This window comes from Lepidochelys kempii, chromosome 1 (genome assembly GCF_965140265.1).
Source record: "Lepidochelys kempii isolate rLepKem1 chromosome 1, rLepKem1.hap2, whole genome shotgun sequence".
NCBI lineage: Eukaryota > Metazoa > Chordata > Testudines > Cheloniidae > Lepidochelys > Lepidochelys kempii.
The window spans coordinates 196,373,760-196,390,498 of NC_133256.1; the positions used below are offsets into that span (position 1 = coordinate 196,373,760).

The 16,739-nt window shown below is 41.9% G+C and overlaps 2 protein-coding genes across 9 annotated transcripts in view; both read right to left on the bottom strand.

Annotated features, from left to right (window-relative positions):
* Window positions 1–6,671, bottom strand: part of TFG (trafficking from ER to golgi regulator) — a 39,546-nt gene extending 32,875 nt beyond the window's left edge. For 6 of the 8 annotated variants that reach the window (XM_073307494.1, XM_073307474.1, XM_073307456.1 and 3 more), the window contains exons 1-3: window positions 6,472–6,559; window positions 2,833–2,961; window positions 345–553 (exon numbers count right to left, since the gene is read on the bottom strand). In XM_073307494.1, the coding sequence (XP_073163595.1) occupies window positions 345–528 (184 nt within the window). In that variant the 5' untranslated portion in view covers window positions 529–553; window positions 2,833–2,961; window positions 6,472–6,559. The other 2 variants (XM_073307436.1, XM_073307447.1) reach the window with 2 other exon arrangements.
* A 708-nt stretch (window positions 6,672–7,379) lies between these two features.
* The window catches only part of ADGRG7 (adhesion G protein-coupled receptor G7), a 41,293-nt gene continuing 31,933 nt past the window's right edge, over window positions 7,380–16,739 (bottom strand). The window contains 5 exon segments of the mRNA XM_073330657.1: window positions 7,380–7,451; window positions 8,773–8,881; window positions 11,073–11,308; window positions 14,408–14,564; window positions 16,145–16,306. Of these exon segments, the coding sequence (XP_073186758.1) occupies window positions 7,380–7,451; window positions 8,773–8,881; window positions 11,073–11,308; window positions 14,408–14,564; window positions 16,145–16,306 (736 nt within the window).

Consider the following 16,739-nt stretch of genomic DNA (forward strand, 5'->3'; position numbering starts at 1 on the left):
GGTTGATTACCTCTCTAATTATCCGCAGCTGTGTGATAACAGGAAAAAGTATCAGACCACAGATACTATGCTAATGTCAACATCTTACTGTGACAAAGGAGAGACTACAGGAGGTTGGAGCCATGAATCTTTTTGTAACCTCCCTCTAATCTGTCAAATACATGAGGAGATGTGTAGTACAGTCTCAACAGAAACAGCTTTTATAGACTGGCATAATCTCATAATATAAATAGTTTATATATCCCAAGAACGGAAATATCCAGAAGTAATTTTCAAAAGGTGAGTTTTATGACAGTTTGCAGTCTCACATAAATTGTATCTAATCAATACCAAGAAAACCATACCTTCATCTTTATACTTTATTGTGACTTCATCATTGCTCAGAAGTTTTCCTCTGAAAACTCTCTGCATCATCAGCACTAGCTCATCATAGGTGATGTCCTCATTATGAATAGGAATTCTCCTAATATCCTCCCCCAGCTGAGCTTTAATAATCAGCTTCCCACTTAAATCCAGCTGTCCGTTCATGGTGGACTCCAGATCTCCTATAGACCTGTTAACAAAAAACATTTACACAACATCTTTTAGAAGATTATTTGTTTCACAACCTCCACAGTCCTATACAATACACAGTTCTGTAACTTTCTGGATTTCAGAAACATTATTGTGAAAATATGCTCTAGAGCAGCTTTCTTGGGTACATCTATGCAAAACTATGTTCTCTCAATTGTTAATTTATTAGCCATTTCACAACTGTTCAAGTGCAAAATGGAGATTTACAAAATGAGATATTTAAAAACAATCTTTGCTCTGTGTTTTAAGCCAAATTTTGAAGTTCTGAGATGAAATATAGGCTTTTTACTGCCCACAAAGCTACGGGGAAAAAATTATTTTTGTTCAAAATGTAGCTTTTACCATGTTATGATGTGTGCCTTCAAGTAGATATATTTACATGTAAAATAATTCAGGGTTTGTATTTGAGAGATACGTGCATTTCATGGAGACTAGGAACACTGCAAAAGCACTTTGCCTTGATAAATAAAAAAGGCATGTATGATCATCTCTATAGTTATTTCTATGGGACCCACAAATATGGTATCTCACAGCCACAAGTAATGTAGATAAAATGCAAAGCAACAATGCTTGTTATTGTTTTGGAGAGTGGAGGAGATTTGGCAGAAGGAGAGTTTGGAAGGAGGATCAAATTGGGATGTGTGTCACTCTGGATGCAAGCGAAAAAGAGGAAATGTGCCATCTAAAAACTGGTTTCATTGTAAGTGGCTAGATCACACTTAAGCTTTCCTGCAAAACCAGTACATCTGATTACTAATGCATGTGTCATGTTTTAGGATGCAACCAATAAAGAGAGAAAACTACATCAAACCTATTTTTCACAATGGGTTTTTTTTAAAATAAGCAAAAAATAACCTATTTAAGTTATTTTTAAATTTCAGCTTTGTTTTCAGCCTTTTTTAAATTCCCAAATTCGTTGAGAAGTTAAATGAAGGTAGAAAGCTTTCTTATGTAGTTATGAAGCTTATAACTATTCCTATATTAGGAGAGCAGTGTCTAAATCAGTAGTTGTAACTTCAATGAAAGTTTGGACTTTAACGTTTGAGTTAATTTTTATTTCAATAAAAATATACAGCTTGAAAATTACTACTTTGCCTGAAACACCAAATTTCAGAAAAACATCAATCAGAAATCCTCAGCAAGAAATGTTAACGCAAAAGAAGTATAGAGTAGGAAAGGTTTTGTTTGCCAAAAATATTTCATTATACCACTGTGCAGAAAAATGTTTCTCAGGATAGGCGTGCAAAGGAAGCCTGGGAAAAGAGCCTGGGGAACACCGTTCTTCTCTCTCCAGATCCTTGCATAATGTCAGGGAACGCCAGGCTCCGGAGTGGGAGGAAATAAGAGGGATTTCTTCATTATCCTGATATCTTCAGAGGAGACCTGAGAAAGTTAGGAAGTCTTACAATTCAAAACCCCTGCTGCCAAAGAGGCAGGCAGACAGGAAGGTGTACTGAAGAAAGGGAGGGGCCATGGCTTGGGTATTCTTGATTCTTCCCAATTTCCTTTGAAAAAATCCTTATAGGCACATGCAGAAGACTAGATAAACACTTTTTTTCTTCTTAAGAACATACTGTTTAAAGCGTGTTTATTAGAAACTTGCTGAAGTTGATCAATTTTAAAAGTTTTCAACATGAAGAACGTCTCTTTCATTTTACATAATAAGAGAAAAGTTTTTCTAATAAGGCCTTAAGTACGTTAATCTTGATGCTTCTCCACATATTTAGCCCAGTGTTTTGACATCTAACAAGAAACCAAACTATACTGTGATGCTACAACACAAGTGGGAGTACTAAGGCCTTAACTCAGGACTTCTGTTCTTTTGTGATTTCATCTGAATCTAACAGGTTTTCCTATACAAAAGGCAATAATATTGTTCTGACTGATGTGCTTACTATATGGCGGCTTTCAAAAAAAAAAAAAGCAAACAAGCAGCTATCTTACAAAGGTCACTTTTTCTGGTAGTTCAGAAAAGGGGATGGGAATTAGACAGGCACAGAGAGTGTGCTACTGTATTATACAGCCCTCTTCACTGCACTCAGAGTGCCCTTCAGACACATTCGCTGAGCAACATACTGAAGCTTGTACCACGGCTATGGCGTTGTTCATGCTTTTTGGACAGGGGAATTTACACTCCAGGACTTGTGAGATGTGATGAGTTATTGGAAAGAAGTGTTATGAAAACTGTTTTTATGACATATTCATATCACCTCTAGATCTTTCTTTACTTCCTTGCCACCAATATCTAACATTAATTACCTTGTCTTACAGATTTGCTAGACTGTTTTTCAGGTTCCCTGCTTCACTTCCAGCTGGTGTTCAGAGGTCCCGCCATGCACTACCAGAAGCGATGCTGATCAGTGATAGATTATAGATAGGGCATGGAATCTGCATCAGAAAACCAAGAAGCGTTAACTTATTGTGAGCCTTCACTGCAGCTACGTGCTTTCCACATCATCCAACTTGGCATGTTACAGAAAAGAAACAGAAAGAATTTACTTTAACAATTTGATATTTAAAGTCTGAGTAACAGTGAAGATTGTATTTCACCCATAATATACCAGCTTTCATAATTTTGCTTGACAATTGCTAACAGTCTAGACTTTTCTGTCTAACACTTTCAAAACAGACATGATAAAAGGGGTCATCACCCAAAATACACATACGTTGTTTAAACATCTGTTCTAGTAACCTCCATCTTCTCAACATCCAAAAATAGATTTTAAAAAATTAAGTTTAAATTTTAGATTGAATTTGCAATATTATAGCCCAGGCCTCAACTTCCTGATTAAAGGGTGGAGCTGCTCTGACATTAAATGAAAGTCCTCAGGACAGCATGAGGACAGGGATTCTTTGGAGCAGAGAAGTGCTAATGTCACTTTTCCACAGGAAAGAGAGCTAAACTGGACAAAAGGAAGTATAGGGGCAATCGTGGCCAGAGAGCCACAGCCACTGAAAGAAAGATGGCTCTTTAGAAAAGAGAGATAAGGGACAAAGGGAAAGGTGGGCAAGAGAGGAATGCCTTCCTGCCCCACTACCAGGAGACCTTCATTCCCTTTTGGTAGGTTACTGCAGCTAGCCCTGCTCATGGGCTCTTTCCCTAAGTGACAGATTTACAACTCCCTTTCTACAGACAAGCAACTGTTACAGGGGTAGAATGAAGCTAGTGAAAGTTCCATGGTGCTACTGCTAAAGAAAGGTGAAAGATAAATGACTCCTGCTACAGAGACAAGGAAAGGGTAATGAAACATGAACCAGTTCAAGGACATTTTGTTCACTCCCCTAACTGAAGCTGACGACAACTGTCAGCAGCCCCAACTCTCGCCTCTCTGGCTGTCTCCATCTAGACTCACAAGAAGACAGAGGGACTAGAGATCCCAGCCCCCTCTAGTCAGTCAATGCTGGCTTCTTTGTATATAGAGAAAAGGGGTGGGGGCAGGGCAGTGTCACTCCACACATTGCACTCAGTTTTTAGTAGGGTCTCCAGTTGTCTAACCCTCACGCTGCTCTGAAAACGTTCCTTCATTATGTCAGAGCAGCACCAACAGCTCTTGTTCCCAACCAGGAAGTGGAGACAAGGACTATAAAATTACAAATTTTATCTCAAATTAACTTTTTTTTAAGTTATATATGTGCATGTGTACGTACGTAGTGTGCTCTGGCATGAGAATCACACTTTAACCTTACTAGCAACCATAAGAATCAACTCTATAGCCTGGAATCCCAGAGCTAAAAGTGGCCTCCAGACACATGGAGTGTACTACTGCATACATTCTTAGGGAAAATCAACTACAGTAACATGCTTACATAAGCACTTTAGCTTATTTGCTAAGATTACTCATGGAAATTCACTTCATATGTCTCACACAAAAAGAGAAGTTTCAGAGTAGCAGCTGTGTTAGTCTGTATTCGCAAAAAGAAAAGGAGTATTTGTGGCACCTTAAAGACTAACAGATTTATTTGAGCATAAGCTTTCGTGAGCTACAGCTTCACTGGATGTGAGCTGTAGCTCACGAAAGCTTATGCTCAAATAAATCTGTTAGTCTCTCAGGTGCTGAAAGTACTCCTTTTCTTTTTACAAAAAGAGAACAAGAAGAAGCTTCTAACTGCAGTTGGTTGTCCAACTGTTCTCCACCCTGCATGAGGTAATTATATAGGATTTAAAAGAAAAATCCTGATGATTGGATCTGTTTAATTGTTATAGAAAATGATGCAAGCTGTTTTACTGTTGATATGTACAGCATTCACACTGTATTTTCTTTCTGTGTGTCTATGACGTAGCTAAATGTCAGATTTCCTTAAGGAATGCTGATATGCTTCAGATAGTGATAAACTCTCTCTACTTTGTCTTAAAAATTCAAACATTCTAAATAAGATGATAAAATCATCACATTTGAATAAGGTAATTTTTCACCAAAAATTTCTTGATATTTCTCCATAATTTCTTACCATATTTGTTAATGACTAAGAATTCTCCCTCCTTCATAGCCCATCTCCCATTTGCATCTGGTAATTAAATCCATACTAAATTTGTGACCTCACAATCATTTCTATAGCAAACCGATATCATAATCCTCTGATTTGCCTGCAGGTTCATATAGCAGAAGCAGAGCTAGGAGCAGGGAAACATTAAGCCCTGCTAAACAAAGCATTAAAAGACAAAACACTCCTTGTCAGAGAGACTTTTCTCACTGAACTAAAAAGATAAGTGAGGCAACAGAAGAGCAAAATGAATATGGGATTGTCTACATTGTTTGTGAAATTTGAACCAGAACAAGGAGGGGTGAGAGGTAAAAGCAGAGCAGATTAGTTATTCCCTATTAACTACACGTATGGACATTCATATTATGGAGTAAGAGTATGTCTACAGTACAGTGGCACTAAAAGCATAGCTACACTGGAAACTTCAAAGCGCTGTCACAGGAGTGCTCCCGCAACAGCAGTTTGAATTGCGAATGTGGCAGTGTGTCTCTGCCAGCGCTCCTGGTAATCCACCTCCACAAGGGGATTAGCTCCCAGCACTTGGGAGGCTGTTCACACTAGCGCTTTAAAGCGCTCTGACTTGCTCCGCTCAGGGAGGTGATTTTTCACATCCCTGAGCCAGCAAGTTAGAGCGCTATAAAATGTAAGTGTAGCCAAGCCCTAACACACCATAGCATAGACGCTTCCTACATCAACGGAAGGAATTTTTCTGGGGCTATAGTGACTCCACCTTTATGAGAGACACAGCATCTACACCAGCGGTTGGGGGTGACCCTAACCACCCCATGCAGGGTGCACAATGTGTTGCAACCCTGAGTGAGGCACCTGGGTCGCTCTAATCTTTAAGTGTAGACTGGCCTAAGAGGGCCTGATTCTGAAGGAGCGTGAAGTAGCGAATCAGGCCAGACACGAACACAGCACGCTACTCCCGTGTAGACAGGCCCTAAGAACGGGGCCAGGCCCAGGAAAAGTCAAACTGACCAGATGCACGTGAACTTCACAGAGATTTGGGGGGCGGCGGGGGGGGGGGCAGCAGCTGGCTCCTCTTTCCCCTCCCCCAGCCAGCGGGCCTGATCCCAGGAGCAGCAGCCAAGGCCATTCGCCCCGGAGCGCTACTGCGGGCTGTGCTGGGAGGCTCCCCTGGCCCGGGGCGGGTGGGGGCGCCTGGGGGGGGGGACGACAGGGCGGTAACCCCCCCCTGCCCTGGCGGGGGAGGGGCCGAGTTCATCCCCGGAGAGCTGGGGGTGGGGGGATATTTTACAGGGGCCTCCCCGCGTCCCAGACCCCACGGGGGAGGCCGGGCCGGGCCGGGCCAGGAAAGGGGGGCGGGGCCCGCGTCAGGTCCCCTGGCGCGTCCCCGCCCCCCATTCAGCCCCGGCGATGCAGGCGACGAGGCCCCGCTCCCCGCCCGCTTACTCCGGCTTCTCCTCCGTGTGCGGTGGCGCGCGCGTGGTAGCCGCGGCTCCGGCCCGGGCCCGATCCCGATGCCGCCGCCGCCGCCCGTACGTACGTGGCAGGGGAGAAGGGCTGGATCTCGGCCGGTGCCACTGCCGGGCCGTCGCGCAGGCGCACTCACCCCGACGGAGGCTGATGGCGGCCGGACGGCGCGCGCGCAGTGATGGAGCGAAGCGCCTGAGCAGGCCGGACCAGACGAAGGAGGCCGCGCGTGCGCGGTCAGTGATCTCAGGGTCCCATTCACAGCAGAGCCGGCCTGAGCTTTACGCATGCGCCGGCGCGGCAAGGGCACCAGTGCGCATGCCTAGTTAGAGAACCTGCCGTCGCCAGTCGAAGCTGCGGCTGCCCTTATGGGGAGCGAGCAACGCCGGGTTCCACGCATGCGCCGCACCAGCTGCCATAGCGGCGGTGATTGTGTAGCAAGGGGAGTGCCCCGTCGCATTGTTTGTGCCACAGTGATGTGGAGAGGCGCGGCCTCTGTGCTGGGCGCTGTACAAACCTGTCACAGAGAGACAGCTTGGGGGGCAGAGGGCGAGGTACTGAGACCTGGCGGGGGTGGGAGCAGAGGAGGCAGCTAGCCCCAGGCTGGGAAGGAGCTAGGGTGGCCACTCGTGCATTCCCCGAATACCAGACGTCCCAGTACTGCCCAGAATGGCGCGGGACCCACCATGCAAGTGTGACCTTGCATGCACAGTGTGTATCTGCGTCTGCTCCATGGCACTAGAGCCACATACTGGCAGGTTACATGGCATGGTCATGCCAGCAGCGGGCAGCACGTGCTCTCCATTCTGGTGTCCAGCATCTACCAGACTAAACCACCCTCTCCCACCTTCCCAGTTCAATCTGCGCCTGCCATGTGAGTGCCTGCTCTAGTGCCCTGGAGCAGTCTCAGACAATTGCTACATAGAATCATAGACTATCGGGGTTGGAAGAGACCTCAGGAAGTCATCTAGTCCCACCCCCTGCTCAAAGCAGGACCAATCCCAACTAAATCATCCCAGCCAGGGCTTTGTCAAGCCGGGCCTTAAAAACCTCTAAGGATGGAGATTCCACCACCTCCCTAAGTAACGCATTCAGTGCTTCACCACCCTCCTAGTGAAATCATTTTTCCTAATATCCAACCTAGGCCTCCCCCACTGCAACTTGAAACCATTACTCCTCGTTCTGTCATCTGCCACCACTGAGAACAGGCTAGGTCCATCCTCTTTGGAATCCCTCTTCAGGTAGTTGAAGGCTGCTATCAAATCCCCCCTCACCCTTCTCTTCTGCAGACTAAATAACCCCAGTTTCCTCAGCCTCTCCTCATAAATCATGTGCACCAGCCTCCTAATCATTTTTGTTGCCCGCCGCTGGACTATCTACAATTTTTCCACATCCCTTCTGTAGTGGGGGGACCAAAATTGGATGCAATACTCCAGGTGTGGCCTCACCAGTGCCGAATAGAAGGGAATAATCACGTCCCTCAATCTGCTGGCAATGCTCCTACTAATACAGCCCAATATGCCATTGGCCTTCTTGGCAACAAGGGCACACTGCTGACTCATATCCAGCTTCTCGTCTACTGTAATCCCCAGGTTCTTTTCTGCAGAACTGCTGCTTAGCCAGTTAGTCCCCAGCCTTTAGCCGTGCATGGGATTCTTCCTTCCTAAGTGCAGGACTCTGCACTTGTCCTTGTTGAACAACAGCAACAGAAGTTCTAGAGGCAGAAGCAAGAAGAATTCTTCTGTCACCGTAGCTGCATCTACAGTGGAGGATAGATTGACTTAAATAACAGCACTCAGGGTGTGAAATTTTTCACAGCCTTGGGCTATGTCACTAGCTTGACCAAAGTTTTAGGTGTAGACCTGACCAGCTCTCAGCAGGGTCTAACAGTAAAACCCTAGTAGCAGAGTAGTGGAGAGGCACTGGGACTGCAGGTCACTCAGATTGAAATGGGGAGGAAGTAGAAAAAGTGTTTTAAAAATAAGCTAAATTTGCTATAGGTTTTCAATTCTAAATGTTACTTAATAAGAGAGGATTAATAGTCCAGGTGGCTTCCCCTGAAAAAATGTTAGAAAATATAGATTTCCAACACCAAACATAGGTCACACCTCTTTTGTTGGTCACTGCCACCAGACACACATACACACTCACTCTCTTCTAGTCAGACTCTCTCCCTCCCTCATTTATCATACCTTTGGTCAGATAATTCAGCCCTTCTGCCCAAATTTGTGGCTTTTATGGACGCAGCACTTCCTGTTAGTTACCAGCAAGAAACTTTACCTCTTTAACATCTACATTGTAGAGCATATCAAAGTTCAGCACCATTAGTAAGATCACTGTGTTCCACTTGTAGATAAGCGTTGAACATATTGCTCTTAAACACATGCTGCTAAGAAAAGATTTTATAAAAGAATAAACTTTGGGTTCAAAAACATTGACTCCCTACCATCTTTCAAAGGGAGTTGAAAATGGTTATTGTGCTACTGTGAGGAAGATCCAAACCATTGAATACAAATTGTTGCAATACTTCATTCAACACTGCAGGTCTGTAGCCACAATGTGTCCAGCATGCATCAATACCAAAGCCAATTCCTCGAACAGAAGGAATCATGCCAATTCTTTTGAGGGACTTTGTTGTTCATTTTGGGGTCTATAAAGAGAGGAAAATTATTTCTAGATTTAAATAATCTACTCTCAAATGTACAGTGCAAAAATGATCTGATGTCATTCTATAGAATAACTACATTTTTGTCCAAAAAATTAAATAAATTTGAATAAAGCTTGAGCGGTATTATTACACTCATCATAAAGACCAATCACCACTGTATGAGTGTGCTTTACCTGGCTTTCAGTAAAAACAAATGTTTTCCTCAATAATAATAATAATTTGCTGACAGAGCACCCTTCTTCCAATGATATCAAAGGGATTTACAACACTAGGTATTAAGGACCTCCTTTTACAGTCGGAGAAACTTATACACAGAAAATTAAAGTGTCTTGTCCATAGGGAGTGTGATAGAGTGTATGCATGATAGTACAATGTGGACAACTACCTTGCAGTTTAAGTGCTCCTCACCACCTTCCTCCTAGTAGTGATAGTGGGTTCCAGCTTCATACCTGACATAACTGCTTTTGTTTAAAGGGTCCCCAATCTAAAGGAGATGTCTACCTTCTCCCTCCCACCAATACTGTGGTTTGCTGGAGGCTAGAGAGGTTTTCAGGCCAAAAGGACCCTCTCTTTGTTATTGGCTGAGCTCTATTTCAGAATTATCTGTCACAGTATGTGTATAGGTGTATGGTCTTTTGAAAGACTTCCGTCAAGGCATGGTTCTGTGTATCCCCAAAGTTTACCCACCAAGGTTCAGATCATCATATTGGGTCAAGACCACTACCCAATATGAGGCAGCTTGGGAGTTTGCAAAGCATGCCATCATGTTCGTTTCACTTTAGTTCAATTAAAAACCAAAAGAGGGAAGGGGGGAGAAATGTACAAATTGTTTAAGGACAGACTTCTATTTAACCTTTACCACAAGCATTCTTTTGTTAATACCAGAAATGGCTAATCATACCAATATTCTATATCAGGGCCTGTTGAATCAGGAAAATATATTTTCTTTTTATCCAGGAACTATCTAATTCTCACAGACTTCCCCCAACACACTGTATAGGATTGGAGGGTCAATATTGTTATCAACCCCATTTTACAGATAAGGAACTTACTATAGCACAGCTGACTTTTTCTCAAGGCTACAGAGTGAGTCAGTGTCAGAGCTAGGATGAGAACACTAGAGCTTCTGGCCCCCAATCCTCTGCTCAGGTCACTAGACTAGACAGTGCTTCTTTCCTAAAGGATAATCTGCTGTTCATGCTGTCCCCACTCTTGACTTCAGTATCCAGACACTTGTCCCCAGGACTTTTGACATCATCTGCTTCTTCTCATTGGATTTTAAGCTTCTTCCATTATAAACTGACCATATTACATACTCACAACAAATACCAATAGCGTCACCACACTGTTTTATTGGTTCATTCTACCACATGGAGTCAGACATATTTTATAGCATTTATAGCAGCAGTTTATCCTAAAAAGCTTTTAGCTGGAAAGCTCAATAGGCAACTCTAAGATCTTTTTCTAAAAGACAGTCAAATAGCCATTACATTAGGGAAGGGACTGGCATTTAGAATATGGAAACAGCTAATGAGAATTCTACTGTTTATTTTTTTGCTTATGTTTTTTAGTTAAACGGGAATTACTTATAAAAGGGAAAAGAGACTACCTCTGGACAGAGCATATTAGATAGGCCAGGAATAGATATAACTGGGAGAACAGACAGACATGACTAAGTCAGACCGACGCCCTTCTATTTTGTGCAATATTGTAACGATCTTCAACTTCCCTTGTAAGAACTTTTAGTTGTGTACAATTAAAGTGCCACATATAGGCTCTGCACAGCTGTTATCCTGCCTTACATTTTTGGTAGCTGTCCTACTGTCTTCTGATCTGTGCCCAGCGCTTGTTGTAGGAGTGGTGGTCACCAATGATCTCTATCTAGAACAAACTCAGAAAGCTGCGATTTTACATTTTATTCGTAGGTGTCTGATCATTGCTGGAAAAGGAGGTTTCCTCTGAAAAGGTCTCAGATGGTCTGAAGGTCTCAAATGTGTTGTTTTTTTTTAGACGGAATTTTGAAAGATAATAAGTCTTTGAATGCAGGTAAACTGGTATATCCGGCAGTGAGACAAAGGAAAGCATCTCAGTAACCTTTTTCTTGAAGATTGGTGATTTGAAAGTGTATAGAATACAGATCTGAAGTCCCTGTGGGTTAAATGAAAGCTCAGAGTTAATCATAGTAATGAAATTAAAGCTCAGAGTAAAACTGACCAGCGTCTTTTCGTAGTGACTTGAAGATAATTGCAATGATGATAATACCTATTTCTTATATAGCACTTTTCATCAGTAGATCTTAAAGCACTTCACAATCTTCAGTGTATTTATCCTCTCAACATCCCTGTAAGGTAAGGAAGTGCTATTACCCCTATTTTAGGTGGGGAAGAGAGACTAAGTGATTTGCCCATAGTCACATAAGAAGTCTGTGACAGAGGAGGGAATTGAACCTAGATCTCCCAAGTCCTAGATTAATCCCCTAACCATTATAATTATTAACCATAACATTAATGTCTTGAAATACAGGGTGGTATTACAAGAATGCATTTGCTAGTATGTATAAGAATGGCAGTATTGCCCTCTACTGGATGGAATATAAGGCCTACTTAAGCATGTGTTATATAAGACCCTATACTATAGGTAAAAGAGAGTCTCCTTGCAATACTACAACGTGGGATGGCACCAAATAGGATGGTCTGCATCAGTCATTAGTTAAAACTGGAGGTAGACGGGACTTTAAAATTTTAAGCCATTGCAAAAACATATCACATCTTTGGGATGCATCCCTCTGGATTATGTCAACTCATTCACTTTACTTTCAATCATTTTTACTTAGGCCCATTCTACGTTTAAAAACTTTGCTGGTATAGCAGTATTGGAAAACCCTCCTGGTATAGACACAGCTTTTATATCAGCAAAAAAGGGCTTTTGCCAATATAGCTTATACTACTTCCCTGAGCAAAATAAGCTATACTGGCAAAAGCCCTTTTATGCTGGCATAATAGAGGGTTTCTGCTGGTATAGGAATGTTGTGAAAACCGCACATTCCTAGCTAACATTGCCATACCAGCAAAAATTTCTAGTGTAGACCTGGCCTTAGATTGTAAGTTCTTCAGTGCAAGGAAGGATACTCTCATTGTTATGTGTTTGTACAGTGTCTATCACAATGGGCCCCTGATCCATGATTGGCTTCCCTAGCCACTACTGTAATACAAATAATAATAAATAATAATAATAATATAATGTCTATCTGCCATACAGTCAATAGTTGCTTTCAGGGAAACTGCTCTCACAGACAGCAGAACCATTGAAACAGATGGGCTAGACAGCTGACTGCATGGTTTAAAAACGAACTCAACTCCAGTGGAAAGGGGTGTGATGTTTTATTTTTAATTATTCTGAAACACAAATAATTATTTTCATGCTTAGAAACTAAACATCTGAAGGAAATTTTAATTAACAGTTTCTACAGACTGTTGTGTGCTTTTCAAGAGTCAGATTAGGATGCGGGGAAATGGTGGAACTTCCAAGCTCTGGCCACAAAGTAAGCTTAGCCCATGGGAGTCATCAGAATGAGAAACAGCTCACAGTAGATTGTACAGATGTTCAAATTGTGATCATGTGTGCCATTTGGCTCCACTGGGTCCCTTGAGCTTGGCTCCCTCTCACTGGGGCTTACATACATATGGACTGTCATAGGTTCCTTCTTGACTGAGGAAAAAAATATGGTAGCTTCTCCCAAATGCTATCTCACTTGGGGCGCCAAAAATGAGACTTCATTCATAGTAATTTGTGCAGATCTCTGACAACTTCCTTTCCTTTTTTCCATGAAGAATGAAATAGTTAATAAGGGCTTTTCAACTCTGGGAAATTTACTGGAATAAGTGTGTCCACATGAGGAATTATACCAATATAAATATAATGCTTTGAATTCACACACCATACGTACCTTATACTTAAGGGTAAGAGTCTGTCACGGAGGTCACAGAAGTCACGGGTTCCGTGATTTTCTGGGACCTACGTGACTTCCGTACCGGAAGCAGCTGGTGTGGCTGGCCCCAAGAGCCGCCGAAGCAGCAGCAGTCCCAGGGGCGGCCCCTGAGCAGCAGCAGTCCCGGGAGCCGTCCTGGAGGCTGTCAGAGCAGCGGTCCCCAGGGGCTTCAGAGCAGCGGATGGGCAGGGGCAGTCAGCCCCCACTGCCGGAGAAGGAGCCAGCCACTGGCCCCCATGGCCTCCCAGAGCATCCGTACCCCAGGAGCAGCTAAGATTTAATCAGGGACATTTATAGTAAAAGTCATGGACAGGCCAGGGGCCATGAATTTTTGTTTACTGCCCGTGACCTGTCCATGACTTTTACTAAAAATACCCATGACTAAATCTTAGCCTTACTTATACTGGTATAACTTCCTATGAAGACAAACCCTCACCCCCACCCCTTTTTTTTTTTTAACTAAGTCAGAGATTTTGGAGGAAAAAAATAGAAGTGCCATTATGCCAGTTGTTTCCAAGCCCGGTTGATTTTTAGGTTTCAAAAAATTATTCCCATGCATATACAGTATCTAAAGTACTTTTTAAATAAAGACTTTGGGGATCCAATACTGTTGAATGTTGAGCACTCTCAATTCCCATTGAAATTAATGGGAATATAAATATTCTGCTCTACTTTGGATCAAGCCCTTAGTAAGCACACTTATTTCTCATGCAAAATACCTATGTTTCACCTATGTCTGCTAAACAGTATTTTAGAGATTATACAATGGTGTAGTATGCTATGCTATGAAGTTTAAAGCCAAAAGTCCAGCATTACCACATTCCTCATGAGCAATAGAGATGCATGTGCTTTTCTCTAGGGCTTTGTCCAGTCTAGTTTTAAAGATCCTAAAGCAATGGAAATTTCACAACTTCCCTTGACTGACATTTCCACAGCTAATGAAGTTTTTCCTAATATTCACTCTCACAATCCCTTTTTGTATGGTCTGGTACAAAGAGAAGCCACTACGTATGGACAAGTCTTTTCAGTGATGACCTTACACATCCTATGGAATAATATAGCACGTTAGCTAGTAATACCAGAAGAGTTTTATGAATAATATATGTCAACTCACAGCCATTTTTAAACAAAGATTCTGAATTTTTGTATGAAGCGACATGGTTTTCCAACAGTTTACTAAGATACAGGATTATGGAGGGAAAGGGGATGCATTTTTTCAATGTCTCATTCATCAGTATTGAAACAGCTACATACTGTACCTGAGTGGCATTGAAAATACAGAACAAAATGCTGAAGACAACATTTGTGGCCTCTTGATTTATTAGCATCATATAGCCCAGGACCCAGGTGATTCCAAGCACTACAGCTACAGATAAAGTGCCAAGTATCTTCGTTGTGAATGATTTCTTTTTATTGCTAGAGGGGGGAAAAAAGTAACATTTCCAAGTGTTAAAAAATGTACAGATAAAACAACTCATTGTCTTGGTTTATTCAACCATTTTATTTAGCGTCCTGCATTTAAGGATTATTCAGTGGTAATCTAAGCTGTGTCTAGAACAGAGAGAACTCAACTGAGCAGATCAAAAGGGATATCTCCCTACGCTGCTCTGAAGGACTAATAAGAATAGCATCAGAACAATTACTGCTGGAGGTACTTTGCCTTACTAGATACAGAGAGAGAAAAAGCTGCCAATGCAGCAGAAAGCAGGAAGGAATAATAAAATAAAATAAAATAAAAAATAAACTATTATTGTTTAAAACTATTAGAAATGTGACTAAATTAGAAGAATTCTTATTTTGATTCAAATTTCCACAGTGTTCTACCTATTATAGACATAGGCCCCCAATGATGTCTGGATTCAGCTCCGAATCCCAACTTCTCCCAAGTCTGAGTATATTTCATTATCAAGATGTTTTGGGTTTGGATCCATCTCTAAAAATTATAGGGGGGGGAATTAAAACAATGATGTAAAGACTTGTTGAAGGCAACGCTTCTTCAGGTTAAATAAAAGTAACAGTTCCCTTTCAAACTGATATAAATGCATATTCTCCTTTAGTAACTGTGAATCTGAGTTTCCAATATAACACCATTTACCATGAGAATAACAGTGACATCCAAATTCAGCATTATATATTACAGTCAACATATTGAAATCTGGCTATGTAAAATCAGACATCTAAGTCCATTTTTAGATTTCTAAATAAGTGGCCTGATTATAGACTCCTGGGGTGATAAGTACCCATAATTCTCAATGGGCTGTGACAGTGGCTTTGATTCTTTTTCCACTTATACTGCTGTAAATCAGGAATTAATCCACTGAGATCAGCGGAGTAACACTCATATAAAACTAGTTTAAAGGATGATCCAAAGCCCACTGAAGTCAATGAAATGGCTCCCTTTGGATCAGGCACTTTGGGGAGAGTTGGGCCCAAAACATGTTAAAGTGCCTAACTTTTGCAACCCAAGTTTGAACATTTCAACCTCATGAACAAAGAAGGAAAGGGGCTGTAAAGGAGGAAAGTCATGCTCAAAATCATCAGTGAACATTTTTTAAAAGGGCAAGAAAAATTATGAAAGACACCAGGTAATTATGAAAGTATGCATTTATATCAGTTTGAAAGGGAACTGTTACTTTTATGTAACCTGAAGAAGCGTTGCCTTCAACAAGTGTTTACATCATTGTTTTAATTCCCCCCCTATAATTTTGAGACCAAGAATCAGATTTTCCGAGGACAAAGTCTACCGCTGCCGAAAGAAAGACAGGGCCAAATTCTTCTCTCAGCTTGTACCAGTGTAACACAGAGCAGAATTTGGCCCACTTATACTGCTGTAAGTCAATGAGATAATGAAGACTGTTGCACTCTGTGATATTCTAGTTTCTTTGAAAATATTTTTTTTAAATGAAAGAGCCTTCTGTCAAACGTTTGAGTTGATGTAATCTAAGAGAACATATATTAATATTCTAAATGGTCTGAGTTCTCTGCCACCCCCTCACCTTGTCAGATTTGTGTTCTCCTTCCACATAACAAGGACTGTGATCTTGACAAAGATGATAATGTTAAACAGAAGGATGACTGCCACAACCAAAAGGAATGCCCATATCATGGGCTTTTTTGTGCTCACTTTCCCTTCGTCATCCAGGACTGCAAGCCAGCAACTTAAACATAAAGAGAGACCATTTCAACAGATTTGGCAGACATATTATAAATGCATAACCATAACATAATACACCACCTTTCATCCTGAAGGATCCCAGAGGACTTTATAGTGAAATGCAGCCATATCTAGAATGGAGTGCTGTAGGCATTCAGCACTAATAAAGCTATTTTAATTTTTTTTCTCCCCAGGAGAAGTGAAGAATATGTTATCAGCTGAAACTTCACAGGAGAATTTGGGGGAGATAGAATGTAATTATCCAAACTGGAATCTGACCAGGACATGGGAATTTATTAAGTATTATTATTGTCTATATTAGACTACAGCCTCGGGACTCTCAATCAAGGATCAGAGAGCCCCATTGCACTTGGGATTGTACATACATGTAGTATAAAGACAGCCCGTGCCCCAGAAAGTTTACAATCTATGTTCAT